At 46.6% G+C, this 24,054-nt stretch overlaps 5 protein-coding genes across 5 annotated transcripts; all 5 read right to left on the bottom strand.

The window, feature by feature from the left end:
- Positions 1-3,854: 3,854 nt before the first annotated feature.
- Positions 3,855-5,201, bottom strand: LOC122371088. The gene is made up of 3 exons (XM_043347177.1): positions 5,054-5,201; positions 4,596-4,883; positions 3,855-4,414 (listed from the first exon to the last, which is right to left on the bottom strand). Exons 2-3 carry the CDS (start codon positions 4,881-4,883, stop codon positions 4,346-4,348), a joined length of 357 nt encoding a protein of 118 aa, XP_043203112.1. The 5' UTR covers positions 5,054-5,201; the 3' UTR covers positions 3,855-4,345.
- Positions 5,202-8,041: 2,840 nt separating this feature from the next.
- On the bottom strand, positions 8,042-9,556 carry LOC122371095. The gene is made up of 3 exons (XM_043347185.1): positions 9,241-9,556; positions 8,783-9,070; positions 8,042-8,601 (listed from the first exon to the last, which is right to left on the bottom strand). Exons 2-3 carry the CDS (start codon positions 9,068-9,070, stop codon positions 8,533-8,535), a joined length of 357 nt encoding a protein of 118 aa, XP_043203120.1. The 5' UTR covers positions 9,241-9,556; the 3' UTR covers positions 8,042-8,532.
- Positions 9,557-13,794: 4,238 nt separating this feature from the next.
- On the bottom strand, positions 13,795-15,474 carry LOC122371093. The gene is made up of 3 exons (XM_043347182.1): positions 15,386-15,474; positions 14,928-15,215; positions 13,795-14,746 (listed from the first exon to the last, which is right to left on the bottom strand). Exons 2-3 carry the CDS (start codon positions 15,213-15,215, stop codon positions 14,678-14,680), a joined length of 357 nt encoding a protein of 118 aa, XP_043203117.1. The 5' UTR covers positions 15,386-15,474; the 3' UTR covers positions 13,795-14,677.
- Positions 15,475-17,607: 2,133 nt separating this feature from the next.
- LOC122371092 lies at positions 17,608-19,398 on the bottom strand. The gene is made up of 3 exons (XM_043347181.1): positions 19,303-19,398; positions 18,822-19,109; positions 17,608-18,640 (listed from the first exon to the last, which is right to left on the bottom strand). Exons 2-3 carry the CDS (start codon positions 19,107-19,109, stop codon positions 18,572-18,574), a joined length of 357 nt encoding a protein of 118 aa, XP_043203116.1. The 5' UTR covers positions 19,303-19,398; the 3' UTR covers positions 17,608-18,571.
- Positions 19,399-21,345: 1,947 nt separating this feature from the next.
- Positions 21,346-23,116, bottom strand: LOC122371096. Its single transcript, XM_043347186.1, has 3 exons — positions 23,021-23,116; positions 22,563-22,850; positions 21,346-22,381 (listed from the first exon to the last, which is right to left on the bottom strand). Exons 2-3 carry the CDS (start codon positions 22,848-22,850, stop codon positions 22,313-22,315), a joined length of 357 nt encoding a protein of 118 aa, XP_043203121.1. The 5' UTR covers positions 23,021-23,116; the 3' UTR covers positions 21,346-22,312.
- Between the last annotated feature and the right edge of the window lie 938 nt (positions 23,117-24,054).

Here is a 24,054-nt window from a genome sequence, read left to right as displayed (position 1 = left end):
TTCACCGACACTAGCTGCTTGCTCTCAGGCTGTGATCTGCCGTCGGTCGGCTCGGTCGGCCGTATTTGTACGGCGGTCAGCCGGGGAGGCGGAGTCAGAGCTGGTGTGACGTCATATGGGCGGTCGCTGGGCGGTACTGGGAAAGATCCGGTGAGAGGTTGCCGAGCTTCAGGGTGGTCAGGGAAAGAATATGGATACAATAAATGCCGCTGTTCTTTCATTCAATTGCATAGGCACTTTTACTTTTCAACAGCATGAAAATGTTGAGAAAAGCAAAAGAAACTGTGCGGCATTAGCCTTTTTCACGACGGCCATCTGGTACACATTTGGTGCACATCTCGTGCAGATTAGGTGCAGATTTGGTCAAATTAGGTTCAATGTGTCTCTTAGTAGCTATCAGCTAGGGTTGCAGCATTTGCTTAGGTATGCCTGCTTTGTCACATTAGCCGTTTTCACGACGTGCTATCCGGCGAATGCACCTGATTTGACAAAATCTGCACGTGATTTCTTTTACAGCAAATATCTTCATTTTTTTGAATTTATTTCAGTGTTTTAATCAATGATGCTCTCTGATAATATGACAAAGCAGGCATATAGGCAATTAGTGCAACCCTGGCTGATAGATGCTAAGAGACACACTGAACCTGATTTGACCAAATCTGCACCTAATCTGTACCAGATGTGCACCAAATGTGTACCAGATGGCTGTCGTGAAAACGGCTATTATCAGAGAGTATCATCGATTAAAACACTGAAATAAATTCACAAAATAAAGATATTTGCTGTAAAAGAGATTAGGTGCGGATTTGGTCAAATTAGGTGCACTCGCCGGATAGCCTGTCGTGAAAACGGCTATTACAAGCACATCGTTGCTGAATTATGCGCCGTTTTATCAAAAAGTGTTAAAATAGGAAACTCAGCTCTAATTTTACCTAAAAACTTAGCAAGGTATTTTTATCATAATTTTAGGCGCATTTTTAGAAACAACTTAGCGCGTATCGCTACTTGTCCTAAAAGCCGAGTTTCGTTTACAGGAGACGTTCAAATATGTACTCCCCCTGGTCAGGCGATGGTGGCGTCGAGCATCTGCCCGGCACGAGTTAAAGTCGGTGTGTTGGATAGATTGGCTTGGTATTTCGCTATGCATTTGGCTTTTTAATTCAACCAATAGAGCATGTAATTTCGTGATCGGGTAGTGCAGCCTATATTCTTCATCCTGGGCTGCATTGGCTTTGCTCTCATCGATCCATTCAATTGCATATATGTGAGCTATTCTAGAAGCTTTTTAAGTAAATGTTTTAAATGTTGTTTATTAAGAAAGTTTGTCTCATTTGGTGGAGGTGATAATTGTTCAATATTTCGTACTATCAATAGTTAAACCCGCGCACCGACGTGGGAGGGTGGTTACCCCTCCCCCCCCGAGGTTTTTTTTCCAAATTTCGCGGAGCTAGCGCCGCGAAATTTGACACGAATCCTCCCTCATCAATTTTACACATGGTGTGCAGGTTTGAACCTCCTACCGTTCAAGGTCAGGTCACCAGTTCACGTTAAAACCCGCGAGTTGCTGGGGGGGGGGGGGCGTTAAACGCCCCCACTTTTTTCGCCGGGCCATAGCATGAAAACGGCGCGCTGCAGGCGCGCCAAATTTTGGGTACCTGTAGGGAATTGATTGAAGATTATTGTGACAAAGTTTCAAAAATATCAGTCGGAAAATTTTTGAGATATCGAGGTTTTAGTGACGTCATGATTTCTCAGTTTTCGACCAAAAACGGCATATGTTCAAAAAATCATATAAAATCACAGAATAGACATACAGACATGCCGTAAACGCCATTAGACTGCCAATACCATGATCAATCAAATGGCTATCTTCGATTATTGATTATCGTTCCGCATTTTCCATAATCTTGAACTGAATCTTGGCAATTTTTCGTGACTACTTCACGACCATGATACATGCATTTCTTAAATTGAACTTTTTGAGCCAAACACGTACACATATGATAAAATGAATGTCACCATCGTGTTCTACGCCCCAAATTACCTATAAAACATGTGTCACAGGCTGCGAATATCAGTTTTGATTTTCGGGGATATGTGCCTACCCGGTTGACCTGACCTTGACCCTGACCTATGCTTGACTGACCCCTACATGGAGCTGACACTCTTGTAGGACTTATATGATGGATTGTGCACCGTTTGGACAGAGTTTATGACGAGAGGCGCCCATTGCGAAGTCCTGAAGTCCATGCTACTGAAAGCCCGATTTCAGGTGTTTGACCTGACCTTGACCCGACCTGTGACCTCAAAATTCAACTTTAAAGTACTCATCTGAAGCGTCTCGTCGCGCTCTTTCGTTTGCCGCCTCGTGCGTTTCGCTGCGCCTATTGGTTCTCGAGTTATCGGCTGGGGGCGTTTAACGCCCCCCCCCCCCCAGCAAACGGTGGGTGGCGAAATACCCCAGCAACTGCCGGGTTAAATGACACACCCTAAAATCACTTCTTTGCAACTTTGTCACCGTGTCAGAGCTACAGTCGATGACAGAGGCCTTTAAAAGTCGTAGGATGTAATGAGGTCATTGCTAGCTACAATTTGTATGTCTCGGAGCTTTGATATCGATGACCTAAGGCCAGGTCAATTTCTTGACCTCCCAATATGAGTCAATGGGAGAAAATGAACCTTTTTTTACTAAAACGCGTTGGAATGGTTCAATGCCTTCATACACGAATATGATCAACCTTGACTGCCTTTTTTGCTCTTGGGCAACAGTAAGGTCATGTGACGTCATCAATGGTCACCAAAGTTTTTTTTTTTTTTTTGCTGACAACTCCTTACAGAAACGAGATACAGCCAGGCGGATGGTCTCATTGCGTTCAGCTCGTCAAGGCATATCGAATGAAATACATGATTAGTGATGACCTTGAGGTCACGTGACCTGAGGTCAGCCTTTGTTTCTGACCTTTCGAAGTCAACTTATATGTATATAATTCGATGCAGACTGACGAGAGGATTACGATTGCGCCATCACTTTGTTCCTAGCTTGGCCATTTCGAACGTTATTCGAGAAAAAAAGCTCTCTTCATTTCTAGCGCCGCCATTTTGACTTTTTTGGCCCCTGTGACGTCATATTTGACCTGACCTGAAAACTACCTCAGAAAAATTGTAGACCTTGTCCGTGCGTACCCCATGCCGTTTATCGCTTGTCGGTATCTTGCTTCGTTCTCGATATCTCAGGGGGGGGGGGGTCGGTCAACCGCCCCCCGTCGGTTCTAAGTTAGCGCACACCCCCGTCGGTGCGCGGGTTAACATGGGTATCCCAAACAAGACCCTTGCCTCTAACATTCGTTCCAAAGTTTTCAAAATAAGTTTAGAAACACGAATTTATTTATTAATTGTTAGAACACATACATTGAAACGGTTATTATCATGAGTATTTGGCTCGCCAACATGGCATACGACATGAAAACAGCAGTGCTTCTAATGGCAACGCTATTCATTGGAACACCGTAGTCCATACTAAACAATATATAACCGATCGCTAGCTGTCGATGGCCGACAATCACATTCACACATGGTAAAAAATGGGTAATAAATACCAATAAATACACAAATAAATACAAATAGCTTAAAACGCATGAGATGTTAATCTGATGGAAATAATAACAGTGCACGATGTCTGTACAACGTGTTGGAAGGCCTCTAATGTATAAGTGAGACGAGCTACGCTATAATGGTTGACATTAGCGCCTAGATATGAAGCATGAAAAGCTAAAAATGAGTGAATGTCCTGGTCACAAGCGTCATCAATAGCAACAATTGCACACAGCTGCCAGAAAAAAAAAACATGATTCCATTCAGGAGACATCGTCGGCAGCTTGATGTTGCTGAAGCACGGGAGGATGTAAACGAGAGGCGAGATAAAGACAATGGGTAGGTATCACAGTTCACTCGGTCCCGTAACAGTCCTATATGGACGACAGCAACCGCCAGCCTCTCCATGTGCACGGAGCAGCGGCCCCTTCTGGCTCCACGGACGAGCCACTCAGACCCGGCGAGGGTGGCACTCTGCTGTCGGCGCCAGCAGCTCTTGGTGCGTGACTTAAGTCGCCTCCGCTTCCAGACAGCATTGCCTTCCTCCACAGCGCTGCTGGCGACTGTTCAGGCTCCAGTGCTGCTGCTGCTCAGGATAATGCACGCTGCGACTTCCCTCAGACTTGGTCCGTGCAAAACGGCACTAGAAACCAGCCCACTTGACGGGACAATAAATAAACTCCCTAACAATGAGTGAGTTGAGGAACTGCCGTTTCTTCTTTGGTTCAACCAGAAGCTATGCGCGCTCCCGATTCTATGCCGCGTAGGCCGGTTTCAGCATCCCGTTTTGGGTTCTGCAGCTGATGACCTTCTCAACTTCCCTCTGCGAAAGAAAGAAAAGCGGACATCAGGTCAACTGTTCATGACTTGGATGAAACATTTAAACCAATTACACTAACACTGCATCACTTTTTACTGAGCATAGTTGACATTTAATCCCCTTTCCTTGGGCTACCTTGAATAAAATCGTACAAATCTTTGTAAGCACTGTAGACTTTACTCACCATGATGAGGTCGTAGATGAGTCCGAGCGCCTCGGCGTCGGGCTTGCACTGCTGGCCGGCGGCCTGCTGCGCCGCCGCCTTGCTGAGCACGTCCAGCAGGCTGAGCGGCGGCCGCGGCGCGCCGTCGGCGGCGGCGGCGGCCGCTGCCAGCAGCTGCTGCTGCTGTGCCGACACGTCGCGCTTGCCGTGAGTCCAGTCCTCGGAGAACTGGATCTGTGCCGACACGGCGGCCGGAGCCAGCAGACACGCGGCCACCACCAGCAGACAGAGATGGCTACTGTTCGACATCTGTAAGAGGGTGGGAGAAACGTCAGGTACGGCGCAAAAGTGGATTAGATTTTGAGCAATGGTACTCCTTTTGACAGCATTTCTGTTCTTATTGCATACATTCGTAGTTAGTTTTAATTGGTAGGTACTGAAGATTGATAGATGGAAAATGTAATCCATTTGCTACTTACATTGGTTTGAATTATTATCTTCTGATTGGGTTTCTGAGCTTGTATCTGCCCTGCGTTCGTTTTCGCACACAGTTCGTATTCACCGACACTGGCTGCTTGCTCTCAGGCTGTGATCTGCCGTCGGTCGGCTCGGTCGGCCGTATTTGTACGGCGGTCAGCCGGGGAGGCGGAGTCTGAGTTGGTGTGACGTCATATGGGCGGTCGCTGGGCGGTACTGGGAAAGATCCGGTGAGAGGTTGCCGAGCTTCAGGGTGGTCAGGGAAAGAATATGGATACAATAAATGCCGCTGTTCTTTCATTCAATTGCATAGGCACTTTTACTTTTCAACAGCATGAAAATGTTGAGAAAAGCAAAAGAAACTGTGCGGCATTAGCCTTTTTCACGACGGCCATCTGGTACACATTTGGTGCACATCTCGTGCAGATTAGGTGCAGATTTGGTCAAATTAGGTTCAATGTGTCTCTTAGTAGCTATCAGCTAGGGTTGCAGCATTTGCTTAGGTATGCCTGCTTTGTCACATTAGCCGTTTTCACGACGTGCTATCCGGCGAATGCACCTGATTTGACCAAATCTGCACGTCATTTCTTTTACAGCAAATATCTTCATTTTATGAATTTATTTCAGTGTTTTAATCAATGATGCTCTCTGATAATATGACAAAGCAGGCATATAGGCAATTAGTGCAACCCTGGCTGATAGATGCTAAGAGACACACTGAACCTGATTTGACCAAATCTGCACCTAATCTGTACCAGATGTGCACCAAATGTGTACCAGATGGCCGTCGTGAAAACGGCTATTATCAGAGAGTATCATCGATTAAAACACTGAAATAAATTCATGAAATAAAGATATTTGCTGTAAAAGAGATTAGGTGCGGATTTGGTCAAATTAGGTGCACTCGCCGGATAGCCTGTCGTGAAAACGGCTATTAGCTGAATTATGCGCCGTTTTATCAAAAAGTGTTAAAATAGGAAACTCAGCTCTAATTTTACCTAAAAACTTAGCAAAGTATTTTTATCATAATTTTAGGCGCATTTTTAGAAACAACTTAGCGCGTATCGCTACTTGTCCTAAAAGTCGAGTTTTACTTACAGGAGACATTCAAATACTCCCCCTGGTCAGGCGATGGTGGCGTCGAGCATCTGCCCGGCACGGCTTAAAGTCGGTGTGTTGGGTAGATTGGCTTGGTATTTCGCTATGCATTTGATTTTTAAATTCAACCAATATAGCATGTAATTTCGTGATCGGGTATACTGCAGCCTATATTCTTCATCCTGGGCTGCATTGGCTTTGCTCTCATCGATCCATTCAATTGCATATATGTGAGCTATTCTAGAAGCTTTTTAAGTAAATGTTTTAAATGTTGTTTATTAAGAAAGTTTGTCTCATTTGGTGGAGGTGATAATTGTTCAATATTTCATACTATCAATAGTTAAACCCGCGCACCGACGGGGGAGGGTGGTTACCCCCCCCCCCCCGAGGTTTTTTTCCAAATTTCGCGGAGCTAGCGCCGCGAAATTTGACATGAATCCTCCCTCATCAATTTTACACATGGTGTGCAGGTTTGAACCTCCTACCGTTCAAGGTCAGGTCACCAGTTCACGTTAAATGACACACCCTAAAATCACTTCTTTGCAACTTTGTCACCGTGTCAGAGCTACAGTAGATGACAGAGGCCTTTAAAAGTCGTAGGATGTAATGAGGTCATTGCTAGCTACAATTTGTATGTCTCGGAGCTTTGATATCGATGACCTAAGGCCAGGTCAATTTCTTGACCTCCCAATATGAGTCAATGGGAGAAAATGAACCTTTTTTTACTAAAACGCGTTGGAATGGTTCAATGCCTTCATACACGAATATGATCAACCTTGACTGCCTTTTTTGCTCTTGGGCAACAGTAAGGTCATGTGACGTCATCAATGGTCACCAAAGTTTTTTTTTTTTTTTGCTGACAACTCCTTACAGAAACGAGATACAGCCAGGCGGATGGTCTCATTGCGTTCAGCTCGTCAAGGCATATCGAATGAAATACATGATTAGTGATGACCTTGAGGTCACGTGACCTGAGGTCAGCCTTTGTTTCTGACCTTTCGAAGTCAACTTATATGTATATAATTCGATGCAGACTGACGAGAGGATTACGATTGCGCCATCACTTTGTTCCTAGCTTGGCCATTTCGAACGTTATTCGAGAAAAAAAGCTCTCTTCATTTCTAGCGCCGCCATTTTGACTTTTTTGGCCCCTGTGACATCATATTTGACCTGACCTGAAAACTACCTCAGAAAAATTGTAGACCTTGTCCGTGCGTACCCCATGCCGTTTATCGCTTGTCGGTATCTTGCTTCGTTCTCGATATCTCAGGGGGGGGGGGGGGTCGGTCAACCGCCCCCCGTCGGTTCTAAGTTAGCGCACACCCCCGTCGGTGCGCGGGTTAACATGGGTATCCCAAACAAGACCCTTGCCTCTAACATTCGTTCCAAAGTTTTCAAAATAAGTTTAGAAACACGAATTTATTTATTAATTGTTAGAACACATACATTGAAACGGTTATTATCATGAGTATTTGGCTCGCCAACATGGCATACGACATGAAAACAGCAGTGCTTCTAATGGCAACGCTATTCATTGGAACACCGTAGTCCATACTAAACAATATATAACCGATCGCTAGCTGTCGATGGCCGACAATCACATTCACACATGGTAAAAAATGGGTAATAAATACCAATAAATACACAAATAAATACAAATAGCTTAAAACGCATGAGATGTTAATCTGATGGAAATAATAACAGTGCACGATGTCTGTACAACGTGTTGGAAGGCCTCTAATGTATAAGTGAGACGAGCTACGCTATAATGGTTGACATTAGCGCCTAGATATGAAGCATGAAAAGCTAAAAATGAGTGAATGTCCTGGTCACAAGCGTCATCAATAGCAACAATTGCACACAGCTGCCAGAAAAAAAAAACATGATTCCATTCAGGAGACATCGTCGGCAGCTTGATGTTGCTGAAGCACGGGAGGATGTAAACGAGAGGCGAGATAAAGACAATGGGTAGGTATCACAGTTCACTCGGTCCCGTAACAGTCCTATATGGACGACAGCAACCGCCAGCCTCTCCATGTGCACGGAGCAGCGGCCCCTTCTGGCTCCACGGACGAGCCACTCAGACCCGGCGAGGGTGGCACTCTGCTGTCGGCGCCAGCAGCTCTTGGTGCGTGACTTAAGTCGCCTCCGCTTCCAGACAGCATTGCCTTCCTCCACAGCGCTGCTGGCGACTGTTCAGGCTCCAGTGCTGCTGCTGCTCAGGATAATGCACGCTGCGACTTCCCTCAGACTTGGTCCGTGCAAAACGGCACTAGAAACCGGCCCACTTGACGGGACAATAAATAAACTCCCTAACAATGAGTGAGTTGAGGAACTGCCGTTTCTTCTTTGGTTCAACCAGAAGCTATGCGCGCTCCCGATTCTATGCCGCGTAGGCCGGTTTCAGCATCCCGTTTTGGGTTCTGCAGCTGATGACCTTCTCAACTTCCCTCTGCGAAAGAAAGAAAAGCGGACATCAGGTCAACTGTTCATGACTTGGATGAAACATTTAAACCAATTACACTAACACTGCATCACTTTTTACTGAGCATAGTTGACATTTAATCCCCTTTCCTTGGGCTACCTTGAATAAAATCGTACAAATCTTTGTAAGCACTGTAGACTTTACTCACCATGATGAGGTCGTAGATGAGTCCGAGCGCCTCGGCGTCGGGCTTGCACTGCTGGCCGGCGGCCTGCTGCGCCGCCGCCTTGCTGAGCACGTCCAGCAGGCTGAGCGGCGGCCGCGGCGCGCCGTCGGCGGCGGCGGCGGCCGCTGCCAGCAGCTGCTGCTGCTGTGCCGACACGTCGCGCTTGCCGTGAGTCCAGTCCTCGGAGAACTGGATCTGTGCCGACACGGCGGCCGGAGCCAGCAGACACGCGGCCACCACCAGCAGACAGAGATGGCTACTGTTCGACATCTGTAAGAGGGTGGGAGAAACGTCAGGTACGGCGCAAAAGTGGATTAGATTTTGAGCAATGGTACTCCTTTTGACAGCATTTCTGTTCTTATTGCATACATTCGTAGTTAGTTTTAATTGGTAGGTACTGAAGATTGATAGATGGAAAATGTAATCCATTTGCTACTTACATTGGTTTGAATTATTATCTTCTGATTGGGTTTCTGAGCTTGTATCTGCCCTGCGTTCGTTTTCGCACACAGTTCGTATTCACCGACACTGGCTGCTTGCTCTCAGGCTGTGATCTGCCGTCGGTCGGCTCGGTCGGCCGTATTTGTACGGCGGCCAGCCGGGGAGGCGGAGTCTGAGTTGGTGTGACGTCATATGGGCGGTCGCTGGGCGGTACTGGGAAAGATCCGGTGAGAGGTTGCCGAGCTTCAGGGTGGTCAGGGAAAGAATATGGATACAATAAATGCCGCTGTTCTTTCATTCAATTGCATAGGCACTTTTACTTTTCAACAGCATGAAAATGTTGAGAAAAGCAAAAGAAACTGTGCGGCATTAGCCTTTTTCACGACGGCCATCTGGTACACATTTGGTGCACATCTCGTGCAGATTAGGTGCAGATTTGGTCAAATTAGGTTCAATGTGTCTCTTAGTAGCTATCAGCTAGGGTTGCAGCATTTGCTTAGGTATGCCTGCTTTGTCACATTAGCCGTTTTCACGACGTGCTATCCGGCGAATGCACCTGATTTGACCAAATCTGCACGTCATTTCTTTTACAGCAAATATCTTCATTTTATGAATTTATTTCAGTGTTTTAATCAATGATGCTCTCTGATAATATGACAAAGCAGGCATATAGGCAATTAGTGCAACCCTGGCTGATAGATGCTAAGAGACACACTGAACCTGATTTGACCAAATCTGCACCTAATCTGTACCAGATGTGCACCAAATGTGTACCAGATGGCCGTCGTGAAAACGGCTATTATCAGAGAGTATCATCGATTAAAACACTGAAATAAATTCATGAAATAAAGATATTTGCTGTAAAAGAGATTAGGTGCGGATTTGGTCAAATTAGGTGCACTCGCCGGATAGCCTGTCGTGAAAACGGCTATTACAAGCACATCGTTGCTGAATTATGCGCCGTTTTATCAAAAAGTGTTAAAATAGGAAACTCAGCTCTAATTTTACCTAAAAACTTAGCAAAGTATTTTTATCATAATTTTAGGCGCATTTTTAGAAACAACTTAGCGCGTATCGCTACTTGTCCTAAAAGTCGAGTTTTACTTACAGGAGACATTCAAATACTCCCCCTGGTCAGGCGATGGTGGCGTCGAGCATCTGCCCGGCACGGCTTAAAGTCGGTGTGTTGGGTAGATTGGCTTGGTATTTCGCTATGCATTTGATTTTTAAATTCAACCAATATAGCATGTAATTTCGTGATCGGGTATACTGCAGCCTATATTCTTCATCCTGGGCTGCATTGGCTTTGCTCTCATCGATCCATTCAATTGCATATATGTGAGCTATTCTAGAAGCTTTTTAAGTAAATGTTTTAAATGTTGTTTATTAAGAAAGTTTGTCTCATTTGGTGGAGGTGATAATTGTTCAATATTTCATACTATCAATAGTTAAACCCGCGCACCGACGGGGGAGGGTGGTTACCCCCCCCCCCCCCGAGGTTTTTTTCCAAATTTCGCGGAGCTAGCGCCGCGAAATTTGACATGAATCCTCCCTCATCAATTTTACACATGGTGTGCAGGTTTGAACCTCCTACCGTTCAAGGTCAGGTCACCAGTTCACGTTAAATGACACACCCTAAAATCACTTCTTTGCAACTTTGTCACCGTGTCAGAGCTACAGTAGATGACAGAGGCCTTTAAAAGTCGTAGGATGTAATGAGGTCATTGCTAGCTACAATTTGTATATCTCGGAGCTTTGATATCGATGACCTAAGGCCAGGTCAATTTCTTGACCTCCCAATATGAGTCAATGGGGGAAAATGAACCTTTTTTTTACTAAAACGCGTTGGAATGGTCCAATGACTTCATACACGAATATGATCAACCTTGACTGCCTTTTTTGCTCTTGGGCAACAGTAAGGTCATGTGACGTCATCAAGGGTCACCAAAGTTTTTTTTTTTTTTGCTGACAACTCCTTACAGAAACGAGATACAGCCAGGCGGATGGTCTCATTGCGTTCAGCTCGTCAAGGCATATCGAATGAAATACATGATTAGTGATGACCTTGAGGTCACGTGACCTGAGGTCAGCCTTTGTTTCTGACCTTTCGAAGTCAACTTATATGTATATAATTCGATGCAGACTGACGAGAGGATTACGATTGCGCCGTCATTTTGTTCTTAGCTTGGCCATTTCGAACGTTATTCGAGAAAAAAAGCTCTCTTCATTTCTAGCGCCGCCATTTTGACTTTTTTGGCCCCTGTGACCTCATATTTGACCTGACCTGAAAACTACCTCAGAAAAATTGTAGACCTTGTCCGTGCGTACCTCATGCCGTTTACCGCTTGTCGGTATCTTGCTTCGTTCTCGATATCTCAGGGGGGGGGGGGTCGGTCAACCGCCCCCCGTCGGTTCTAAGTTAGCGCACACCCCCGTCGGTGCGCGGGTTAACATGGGTATCCCAAACAAGACCCTTGCCTCTAACATTCGTTCCAAAGTTTTCAAAATAAGTTTAGAAACACGAATTTATTCATTAATTGTTAGAACACATACATTGAAACGGTTATTATCATGAGTATTTGGCTCGCCAACATGGCATACGACATGAAAACAGCAGTGCTTCTAATGGCAACGCTATTCATTGGAACACCGTAGTCCATACTAAACAATATATAACCGATCGCTAGCTGTCGATGGCCGACAATCACATTCACACATGGTAAAAAATGGGTAATAAATACCAATAAATACACAAATAAATACAAATAGCTTAAAACGCATGAGATGTTAATCTGATGGAAATAATAACAGTGCACGATGTCTGTACAACGTGTTGGAAGGCCTCTAATGTATAAGTGAGACGAGCTACGCTATAATGGTTGACATTAGCGCCTAGATATGAAGCATGAAAAGCTAAAAATGAGTGAATGTCCTGGTCACAAGCGTCATCAATAGCAACAATTGCACACAGCTGCCAGAAAAAAACATGATTCCATTCAGGAGACATCGTCGGCAGCTTGATGTTGCTGAAGCACGGGAGGATGTAAACGAGAGGCGAGATGAAGACAATGGGTAGGTATCACAGTTCACTCGGTCTCGTAACAGTCCTATATGGACGACAGCAGCCGCCAGCCTCTCCATGTGCACGGAGCAGCGGCCCCTTCTGGCTCCACGGACGAGCTGCACTCAGACCCGGCGAGGGTGTCACTCTGCTGTCGGCACCAGCAGCTCTGCTGTCGTCCATAGAGTGCGTCTAGCGGCTGGTAGGGACAATTATGAGACAGTGCTTGCGCGCTTTATACAAACTGAATTATCGCAAGGCTACTAAATCAAATTGTATTTGCGCGTTGGTATCTTCGGTCTTTGTTATTGTTTTGGCTGGCTGGCTGCCGACGGGTGTGCGTTTGTTATTTATTTTTGTTTTCGGCAGGAAGACATCTCATAATTTTGAAGAGATAACTTTTTGCTATTGACACGCTCAGAAGATTGATTGAAAATGTGACGAGATGAAAATATTCAAAGATCACTGAAGTGATCTGAAGAATCTGAGATACTGAAGTGAAAGTAGCAAGAGGTTGTTGTCCCAAGTATAAATTGAAATAGATAGCTATGGAAGTGCATCTATATAAATCATATCGCCAATGAATGAATACCAACTGAGTTTATTGGTGGTTTATTGGTTTCCCAAATTCCAGATGGATCATTGTAGACTGTGTTTGATTTGAATCAGAATGCTAACTTCCTGCTGGATTTACCATGTTCTGTTGTGTTCACATAATAATGCAGCATGTGTAACTGGTTAATCTTCAGTATAAAATGTTATTAATATTTGCAGCCATGTGTTTTGTCAGATTAATCAGAAATTAAAGTTTGACTTGCATGCTGAGTGGCGTGCTTTGGGCACCAAGTTTGATGTTGTGTCCATACTCATAATGATAACTTATTTCTATATTTAGTTATTAAAACGTCATCTAAAATGGAAGTGTAATATTATTATTCAATATCAATATTTAATGTCAATATTCTATGATTATAGCAAAAACATAGTGACCTACCTTCTGATGTTTGTGAGATGTACCTAATTGAATATCAATGTGAAGGGGCTAGCTTGTATTTCCTGGTCTAATGTGTGCCGTTGAAGGTCCTGCTTCAATCAATGATAGTGCCTGCTTACCTGTCATGCATTGAAAATGGTGCAGTTTTTCAATACATCTGTGAGAGCTGAAAGTTGTCTGTGAGAATGTGTCAGGGTGGATCAGAGTTTGTGCATTGCAACCAGAATTGGAATTGAGACTCTAGAAGACCATTATCAGCACTAGTGAATTCTAACACTGAATAATACTCCTTCCAGGCTCCAAAACTTGATTGTCATAATCTTTGTTATTTTTATGCCAAAACCAATGAATGAATTTCAGTTTTACATGTGGTGTGTGCAGCTTCCAGCCAGCAGGAAATTCATTTCAAAATGAGCTATGGTTTGACTTCATTCAGACCCCATAACACTTCCATAACATATCATGAGTCATGAAGAGAAAGCAACATTATTACGAAATATGAATGCTTTTATTCATCTTGCCAGGGCCCAAGCATGCACATATTTACTATCAATGCACATGACAGAACAGATAACATCAGCTGGTCAAACACATGATACCACACGTATCAGTAGTCTACTGTTCTTTGAAAATAAGCCTATCCATGAACACCTTGATAAACTGCTTCGCAAACCCAATAGGTACTTGCGGTTATGAGTTGACGAAGGTGCTTGCAGAATCATAACCAAACTACTGTAACAATAAAAATCACTGTTTTCTCTAGCTTTTTTTCCATTTCAACTCGGATCTTCGGTTACAATCATCTCTGGAATACCTGTTTATCACACATTTCAATCCATCTTCTGATGAAAACAAAAAATGAAATAACCAACGCTCACTCACTCGGCACTCCTCATCTCAATCTTTTAATATCTCAATCTCATCACATTTTCCACCAATCTTCTGAGTGTCAATATCAAAAAGGTAATCTCTTCGCAATTGTGAGTTGTCTCTTCCTGTCGAAAACAAAAATAAATAACAAACGCACACCTGTCGGCAGCCAGCCAGCCCAAACAATAACAAAGACCGAGGACACCAATGCGCAAATACAATTTGATTTAGTAGCCTTGCGATAATTCAGTTTGTATATAGCGCGCAACCACTGTCTCAAAATTGTCCCTACCAGCCGCTAGACGCACTCAGCGGGCGACTGTTCAGGCTCCAGTGCTGCTGCCGCTCAGGATACCGCACGCTGCGACTTCCCTCAGACTTGGTCCGTGCAAAACGGCACTAGAAACCGGGCCCACTTGACGGGACAATAAATACACTCCCTGACGATGAGTGAGTCGAGGAACTGCCGTTTCTTCTTTGGTTCAACCAGAAGCTATGCGCGCTCCCGATTCTATGCCGCGTAGGCCGGTTTCAGCATTCCGTTTTGGGTTCTGCAGCTGATGACCTTCTCGACTTCCCTCTGCGAAAGAAAGAAAAGCGGACATCAGTTCAACTGTTCATGACTTGGATGAAACATTTAAACCAATTACACTAACACTGCATCACTTTTTACTGAGCATAGTTGACATTTAATCCCCTTTTCTTGGGCTACCGTGAATAAAATCGTACAAATCTTTGTAAGCACTGTAGATTTTACTCACCATAATGAGGTCGTAGATGAGTCCGAGCGCCTCGGCGTCGGGCTTGCACTGCTGGCTGGCGGCCTGCTGCGCCGCCGCCTTGCTGAGCACGTCCAGCAGGCTGAGCGGCGGCCGCGGCGCGCCGTCGGCGGCGGCGGCGGCCGCTGCCAGCAGCTGCTGCTGCTGTGCCGACACGTCGCGCTTGCCGTGAGTCCAGTCCTCGGAGAACTGGATCTGTGCCGACACGGCGGCCGGAGCCAGCAGACACGCGGCCACCACCAGCAGACAGAGACGGCCACTGCTCGACATCTGTAAGAGGGTGGGAGAAACGTCAGGCACGGTGCAAAAGTGGATTAGATTTTGATGAATGGTACTCCTTTTGACAGCATTTCTGCTCTCATCGCATGCATTCGTAGTTAGTTTTAATTGGTAAGTACTGAAGATTGATAGATGGAAAATGTAATCCGTTTGCTACTTACATTGGATTGGCCTATTATCTTCTGATTGGATTTCTGAGCTTGTATCTGCACCCTGCGTTCGTTTTCGCACACAGTTCGTATTCACCGACACTGGCTGCTTGCTCTCAGGCTGTGATCTGCCGTTGGTCGGCTCGGTCGGCCGTATTTGTACGGCGGCCAGCCGGGGAGGCGGAGTCTGAGTTGGTGTGACGTCATCTGGGCGGTCGCTGGGCGGTACTGGGAAAGATCCGGTGAGAGGTTGCCGAGCTTCAGGGTGGTCTGGGAAAGAATATGGATACAATAAATACCGCTGTTCTTTGATTTAATTGCATAAACACTTTTACTTTTCAATATCATGAAAATGTTGAGACAAGCAAGAGAAAATGTGCGGCATGCACATCGGTCCCGAATTTTGCGCCGCTTTATTAAAGAGTGTTAAAGTAGGAATCTCAGCTCTAATTTTACCTAAAAACTTAGCAACGTATATTGATCATAATTCTAGACGCTTTTTCGCAACCACTTAGCGCGTATCGCTACGTGTCCTAAAAGCCGAGTTTTGCTTACAGGAGACGTTCAAATACTCCCCCTGGTCAGGCGATGGTGGCGTCGAGCATCTGCCCGGCACGGCTTAAAGTCGGTGTGTTGGGTAGATTGGCTTGGTATTTCGCTATGCATTTGTTTTTTGTTTTTTTAATTCAACCAATAGCCTGTAGTCTCGTGACCGGGTAGTGCAGCCTATTATCCATCCTGGGCTGCATTGACTTTGCTCTCATCGATCCGTTCAATTGCAAATATGTGAGCTCTTCTAGTAGCCTTTTAAATAAATGTTTCAAATGTTCTTTTTTTTAGAGAGTTTGCCCCATTTGGTGGAGGTGATAATTATTCAATATTTCGTACTATCAATAGTTCAACCCGCGCACCGACGGGGGAGGGTGGTTACCCCCCTGATGTTTTTCCAAATTTCGCGGCGCTAACGCCGCGAAATTTGGCATGAATCTTTCCTCATCAATTTTACACTTGGTGTGCAGGTTTGAATTTCCTCCCTTTCAAGGTCAGGTCACCAGGTCACTTCGAATGACATAACCTCAAATCACCTTTTTGCAACTTTGTCACCGTGTCAGAGCTACAGTCGATGACAGAGGCCTTTGAAACTCGTAGGATGTAATGAGGTCATTGCCAGCTACAATTTGTATATCTCAAAATGTTGATACCGATTACCTAAGGTCAGGTCAATTTTTTGACCTCCCATTATGAGTCAATGGGGGAAAATGAACGCCGATCCTCTCGTCTGAATACCTCTCGTCTTTTCCCACTAAAACGCGTTGGAATGGCCCAATACACCATGCATGACTTCATACACGATCAGCCTGGACTGTTTTTTTTTTTTGCTCTTGGGCAACTGTCTGTAAGGTCATGTGACGTCAAGAGTCACCAAAGTTTTTTTTTTGTAATAACTCCTTACAGAAACGAGATACAGCCACGCGGATGGTTTCATTGTGTTCAGCTCGTCAAGGCACATCGAATGATATGCATGATGACCCTGAGGTCACGTGACCTGAGGTCAACCTTTGATCCTGACCTTTCGAGGTCAACTTATTATAATTCGATGCGGACTGACGAGAGGATCACGACTAGAGATGTCAATCGGATACCAACTTTTTGGTATACCGATACCAAACCGATGCCAACTTGGTATTTGGTATTTCAATCGTAATGTGTTTGGTATTTTGTTGGTATCATAAACCCTCACTAATGTATAAGAGGCTAAGAAATCGGTAAAAAGTTGGCATTTCCCTAATTTTCCCAAGTTGGTTTGGTTTCGGTATTTTCTCGTGGTTTTGGTTGGTATTTGGTTTGGTATCGGTATTCCGATTTTCCGTAACTGACATCACTAATCACGACTGCGCCATCGGTTTGTTCCTAGCTTGGCCATTTCGAAAGTTATTCGAGAAAAACTCTCCTCATTTCTAGCGCCGCCATTTGGACTTTTTTACCCCTGTGACGTCATCTTTGACCTGACCTGAAAATGACCTTAGTAAAAATTGTAGACCTTGTCCGTGCATACCCCATGCTGTTTACCGCTTGTAGCTATCTTGCTTCGTTCTCGAGATCTCAGGGGGGGGGGGGGCGGTCAACCGCCCCCTTCGGTTCTAAGTTGGCGCACTCGTCGGTGCACGGGTTAACACGGGTATCCCAAACAAGACCCTTGCCTCTTACTTCCTTTCCAAAGTTTTCAAAATAAGTTTAGAAACACGAATGTATTATTTGTTAGCACACATACATTGAAACGGTTATTACCATGAGTATTTGGCTCGCCAACATGGCATACGACATAAAAACAGCAGTGCTTATAATGGCAACGCTATTCATTGGAACACCGTAGTCCATACTAAACAATATATAACCGATCGCTAGCTGTCGATGGCCGACAATCACATTCACACATGGTAAAAAATGGGTAATATATACCAATAAATACACAAATAAATACAAATAGCTTAAAACGCATGAGATGTTAATCTGATGGCAATAATAACAGTGCACGATGTCTGTATAACGTGTTGGAAGGTCTCTAATGTATAGGTGAGACGAGCTACACTATAATGGTAATTGACATTAGCGCCTAGATATGAAGCATGAAAAGCTAAAAATGAGTGAATGTCCTGGTCACAAGCGTCATCAATAGCAACAATTGCACACAGCTGCCAGAAAAAAACATGATTCCATTCAGGAGACATCGTCGGCAGCTTGATGTTGCTGAAGCACGGGAGGATGTAAACGAAAGGTGAGATGAAGACAATGGGTAGGTATCACAGTTCACTCGGTCCCGTAACAGTCCTATATGGACGACAGCAGCCGCCAGCCTCTCCATGTGCACGGAGCAGCGGCCCCTTCTGGCTCCACGGACGAGCCACTCAGACCCGGCGAGGGTGTCACTCTGCTGTCGGCACCAGCGTGACTTAAGTCGCCTCCGCTTCCAGACAGCATTGCCTTCCTCCACAGCGCTGCTGGCGACTGTTCAGGCTCCAGTGCTGCTGCTGCTCAGGATAACGCACGCTGCGACTTCCCTCAGACTTGGTCCGTGCAAAACGGCACTAGAAACCGGGCCCACTTGACGGGACAATAAATAAACTCCCTAACAATGAGTGAGTTGAGGAACTGCCGTTTCTTCTTTGGTTCAACCAGAAGCTATGCGCGCTCCCGATTCTATGCCGCGTAGGCCGGTTTCAGCATCCCGTTTTGGGTTCTGCAGCTGATGACCTTCTCAACTTCCCTCTGCGAAAGAAAGAAAAGCGGACATCAGTTCAACTGTTCATGACTTGGATGAAACATTTAAACCAATTACACTAACACTGCATCACTTTTTACTGAGCATAGTTGACATTTAATCCCCTTTCCTTGGGCTACCTTGAATAAAATCGTACAAATCTTTGTAAGCACTGTAGACTTTACTCACCATGATGAGGTCGTAGATGAGTCCGAGCGCCTCGGCGTCGGGCTTGCACTGCTGGCCGGCGGCCTGCTGCGCCGCCGCCTTGCTGAGCACGTCCAGCAGGCTGAGCGGCGGCCGCGGCGCGCCGTCGGCGGCGGCGGCGGCCGCTGCCAGCAGCTGCTGCTGCTGTGCCGACACGTCGCGCTTGCCGTGAGTCCAGTCCTCGGAGAACTGGATCTGTGCCGACACGGCGGCCGGAGCCAGCAGACACGCGGCCACCACCAGCAGACAGAGACGGCCACTGCTCGACATCTGTAAGAGGGTGGGAGAAACGTCAGGCACGGCGCTACTGGCAATAATTTGAGCATCTAAGTTTGGCACATTTTGAGCCTCGGCACTCTTTTTTTTAAGCCTTTCGTTTTTAGTTTATGAATGCATAAATTCTGAAGTGTTTTCGTTTGTCTGAAGTAAGTTGAATGGAAAATGTAATCCGTTTGCTACTTACATTGGTTTGAGCTATTATCTTCTGATTGGATTTCTGAGCTTGTATCTGCCCTGGGTTCGTTTTCGCACACAGTTCGTATTCACCGACACTGGCTGCTTGCTCTCAGGCTGTGATCTGCCGTCAGTCGGCTCGGTCGGCCGTATTTGTACGGGCCGTCAGCCGGGGAGGCGGAGTCTGAGTTGGTGTGACGTCATATGGGCGGTCGCTGGGCGGTACTGGGAAAGATCCGGTGAGAGGTTGCCGAGCTTCAGGGTGGTCTGGGAAAGAATATGGATACAATAAATGCCGCTGTTCTTTCATTCAATTGCGTAGGCACTTTTACTTTTCAGCATCATTAAAATGTCGAGACAAGCAAAAGAAACTGTGCGGCATTAGCCGTTTTCACGACGGCCATCTGGTACACATTTGGTGCACATCTCGTGCAGATTAGGTGCAATTTGGTCAAATCAGGTTCAGTGTGTCTCTTAGGAGCTATCAGCTAGGGTTGTAGTATTTGCTTATATGCCTGCTTTGTCATATTATCAGAGAGTATCATCGATTAAAACATTGAAATAAATTCATAAAATAAACATGTTTGATGTAAAAGAGATTAGGTGCAGATTTGGTCAAATCAGGTGCATTCGCCGGATAGCCCGTCGTAAAAACGGCTATTACATACAAGCACATCGTTGCCGAATTATGCGCCGCTTTATTAAAAAGTGTTAAAAATATGTAAGCTGTTCTAGTAGCCTTTTATTTTAACCCTATTAGTGGCGGGGGGGGGGGGGTTGTTTTCATCCACCTCTCAGGTTTTTCGGGAAGGGCCGGGGGTCGTAAACAGCCACCCTGCCACTAATAGGGGTAGCCAGGAGCCTGCCACTAATAGGGTTAAGTAAATGTTTTAAATGTTCTTAATTTAGAAAGTTTGCCTCATTTGGTGGACGTGACATGGACGTGACAACTGTTCAATAAATCGTACTATTGATTACGAGCGAGCGACCGCAGCGGGCGAAGCGAAGTCTTTTCAATATAACCGAAAAATCTCAGTATGAGCCGCCCGGCCCGGCCCGGCCCGGCCTGGCCCGGCCCGGCCTGTAACGCTTTTGAGAGGCTTATTACGAGCGAGCGAGCGAAGCGAGTCTTTTCAATATAACGGAAAAATCTCAGTATGAGCGGCCCGGCCCGGCCCGGCCCGGCCTGTAACGCTTTTGAGAGGCTTATATCTCAGCAACCGCTGGACCGATTGGCCTGCGGTCTTTTTTGCTGGGTAGCCCCATCCCTTCTACCCCGTAATTGACTACTTTTGACACATCTCAGTGACCGTCGTGGCACTTGCCACGTGAAAAGTCAAGGGTGTTCAAGCAGTTTTGCAAAAATAGTGATTTTGAGAGGCTCATATCTCAGCAGCCGCTTGGGCGATTGTCTTGCGGTAATTTTTGTAGGGTAGCTGCATCTCTTCTACCAAAGGTCGGATACTCTTGATCTATGTGAGTGACCCCCACTGCATGTGCAAAATACAACAATAAGAGGGGCCAAATTTGTTCCCATTTCAATAACTCGGTAATTACTGGGGCGATTTCGCTGAAACTTGGCATACAGGTAGGCACCCACCAGGCAATGCATTCCCATGTGTTGCGGTTAAGGTGCTACTGCACGTGCGCACGTGCAGGGGGCGCTTCCAGATCTCGAGAACGGCTGGGCCGATTGCGCTCAAATTTGGTACACGGTTGGGGACCAGTTAGTAGGGTGCCGTGCAAAAGTCAGTTTGGACCCCGTTTGCACGTGCGCACGTGCAGAATGCCGCTTCCAGATCTCAGGAACGGCTGGGCCGATTGCGTTCAAATTTGGCACACGGCTATCGACCGGTTAGAAGGGTGCTTTGCGCAAGTCCGTTGGAAGTACCCTCTTGCCCTTGCGCACGTGCAGGGCTCACTATCTCGCTCGCTCGTCCTTCGCCCAAAAGGCGTTTTACTGGTAGTTAAAAATGTGTGTCGCAAACAACAACCTTGCCTCTACCTTCGGCTTCCTTCCAAAGTTTTTGAAATAAGTTTAAAAAGACGAATCTATTAATTGTTAGAACACATATATTGAAACGGTTATTACCATGAGTATTTGGCTCGCCAACATGGCATACGACATAAAAACAGCAGTGCTTATAATGGCAACGCTATTCATTGGAACACCGTAGTCCATACTAAACAATATATGTATAACCGATCGCTAGCTGTCAAAAGCCGACAATCACATTCACACATGGTAAAAAATGGGTAATAAACACCAATAAATACACAAATAAATACAAATAGCTTAAAACGTATGAGATGTTAATCTGATGGTAATAATATCAGTGCACGATGTCTGTAAGTGCAACGTGTTGGAAGGTCTCTAATGTATAGGTGAAACGAGCTACACTATGATGGTTGACATTAGCGCCTAGATATGAAGCATGAAAAGCTAAAAATGAGTGAATGTCCTGGTCACAAGCGTCATCAATAGCAACAATTGCACACAGCTGCCAGAAAAAAGAACATGATTCCATTCAGGAGACATCGTCGGCAGCTTGATGTTGCTGAAGCACGGGAGGATGTAAACGAGAGGCGAGATAAAGACAATGGGTAGGTATCACAGTTCACTCGGTCCCGTAACAGTCCTATATGGACGACAGCAGCCGCCAGCCTCTCCATGTGCACGGAGCAGCGGCCCCTTCTGGCTCCACGGACGAGCCACTCAGACCCGGCAAGGGCGTCACTCTGCTGTCGGCGCCAGCAGCTCTTGGTGCGTGACTAAAGTCGCCTCGGCTTCCAGACAGCATTGCCTTCCTCCACAGCGCAGCGGGCGACTGTTCAGGCTCCAGTGCTGCTGCCGCTCAGGATAACGCACGCTGCGACTTCCCTCAGACTTGGTCCGTGCAAAACGGCACTAGAAACCGGGCCCACTTGACGGGACAATAAATAAACTCCCTGACGATGAGTGAGTTGAGGAACTGCCGTTTCTTCTTTGGTTCAACCAGAAGCTATGCGCGCTCCCGATTCTATGCCGCGTAGGCCGGTTTCAGCATCCCGTTTTGGGTTCTGCAGCTGATGACCTTCTCGACTTCCCTCTGCGAAAGAAAGAAAAGCGGACATCAGTTCAACTGTTCATGACTTGGATGAAACATTTAAACCAATTACACTAACACTGCATCACTTTTTACTGAGCATAGTTGACATTTAATCCGATTTCCTTGGGCTACCTTGAATAAAATCGTACAAATCTTTGTAAGCACTGTAGACTTTACTCACCATGATGAGGTCGTAGATGAGTCCGAGCGCCTCGGCGTCGGGCTTGCACTGCTGGCCGGCGGCCTGCTGCGCCGCCGCCTTGCTGAGCACGTCCAGCAGGCTGAGCGGCGGCCGCGGCGCGCCGTCGGCGGCGGCGGCGGCCGCTGCCAGCAGCTGCTGCTGCTGTGCCGACACGTCGCGCTTGCCGTGAGTCCAGTCCTCGGAGAACTGGATCTGTGCCGACACGGCGGCCGGAGCCAGCAGACACGCGGCCACCACCAGCAGACAGAGACGGCCACTGCTCGACATCTGTAAGAGGGTGGGAGAAACGTCAGACACGGTGCAAAAGTGGATTAGATTTTGATGAATGGTACTCCTTTTGACAGCATTTCTGCTCTCATCGCATACATTCGTAGTTAGTTTTAATTGGTAAGTACTGAAGATTGATAGATGGAAAATGTAATCCATTTGCTACTTACATTGGTTTGAATTATTATCTTCTGATTGGATTTCTGAGCTTGTATCTGCCCAGCGCTCGTTTTCGCACACAGTTCGTATTCACCGACACTAGCTGCTTGCTCTCAGGCTGTGATCTGCCGTTGGTCGGCTCGGTCGGCCGTATTTGTACGGCGGCCAGCTGGGGAGGCGGAGTCTGAGTTGGTGTGACGTCATATGGGCGGACGTCGGGCAGCCCGCCGCTCGGCGCCTGGTTGGGTGTATCTGCACGGTCCATGTAAGGGGCACGCCGGGTGGTCCATTGGCGAGCAGGTAAGCGGTCGCGCGGCCGTCGCGTGCCAGCCAAGGCCGGCGTCGCGCCGCGCCGGCCGAGATCCCTGGAACAGCGGCGGCGGTGGGCGGTGGGCGGCTGCCGTGGACGGTGGCTGACTGTCGCCCTCGTCTCATCAGACCTGCATCGGGACGGTTCGGGCGCTGAGTCACGCATGGAGCGCGGCGCCGCGGGATGAGCGGCCGGGTCCGGCGGCGCCTCCCGCGACCCTGTCGGGGCTGACATCTCCCGGCGCCGGGCCTCGGACAGGCCGACCCGCCGACCGGCCGGGAAATTCTCTCCCTCCCGGATCCGGCTCACTTCTGACCCGTTTTACTGCAGCCAGATCGGATGCTGAGCTCCTGAGGAATCTCATCGGAAAATTCCGCATACATCCTCTTCAGAGCTTCTGCAGTAGCCGTGTTCAATCTTCACCGTTCACGGTAGTCGCGATGGTTGATGGAAATAAGTCAATCTGATAACCAAGTCGAAGATCACAGGTAGTGCTGGTGAGCTCCTTAGTGAGCGAGAAAAGCTTCTGTGTCCGGAATAAGGTGAATCGGGGCGGTAGCCAGGCTAGCGACTGTGGGCTATGCGGTAGAGCATAACTTCAGGCGCGTAACTACTAATGCCATCTATGGGCAGTGAGAATATTATCGAGAATCTTTTTTTTTCTCCTGCCGGCCAGGAAAATAAGTGTACACACAATTACAGCTAACTGAAAACGTATATTAGAAACAGATCACA

The sequence above is a fragment of the Amphibalanus amphitrite genome, unplaced genomic scaffold (genome assembly GCF_019059575.1).
Source record: "Amphibalanus amphitrite isolate SeventyFive unplaced genomic scaffold, NRLGWU_Aamphi_draft 001204F_arrow, whole genome shotgun sequence".
Classification (NCBI taxonomy): Eukaryota; Metazoa; Arthropoda; class Thecostraca; order Balanomorpha; family Balanidae; genus Amphibalanus; species Amphibalanus amphitrite.
The sequence above is the reverse complement of the archived record's forward strand: the minus strand, read 5'-3'. Positions and strand labels throughout refer to the sequence as shown.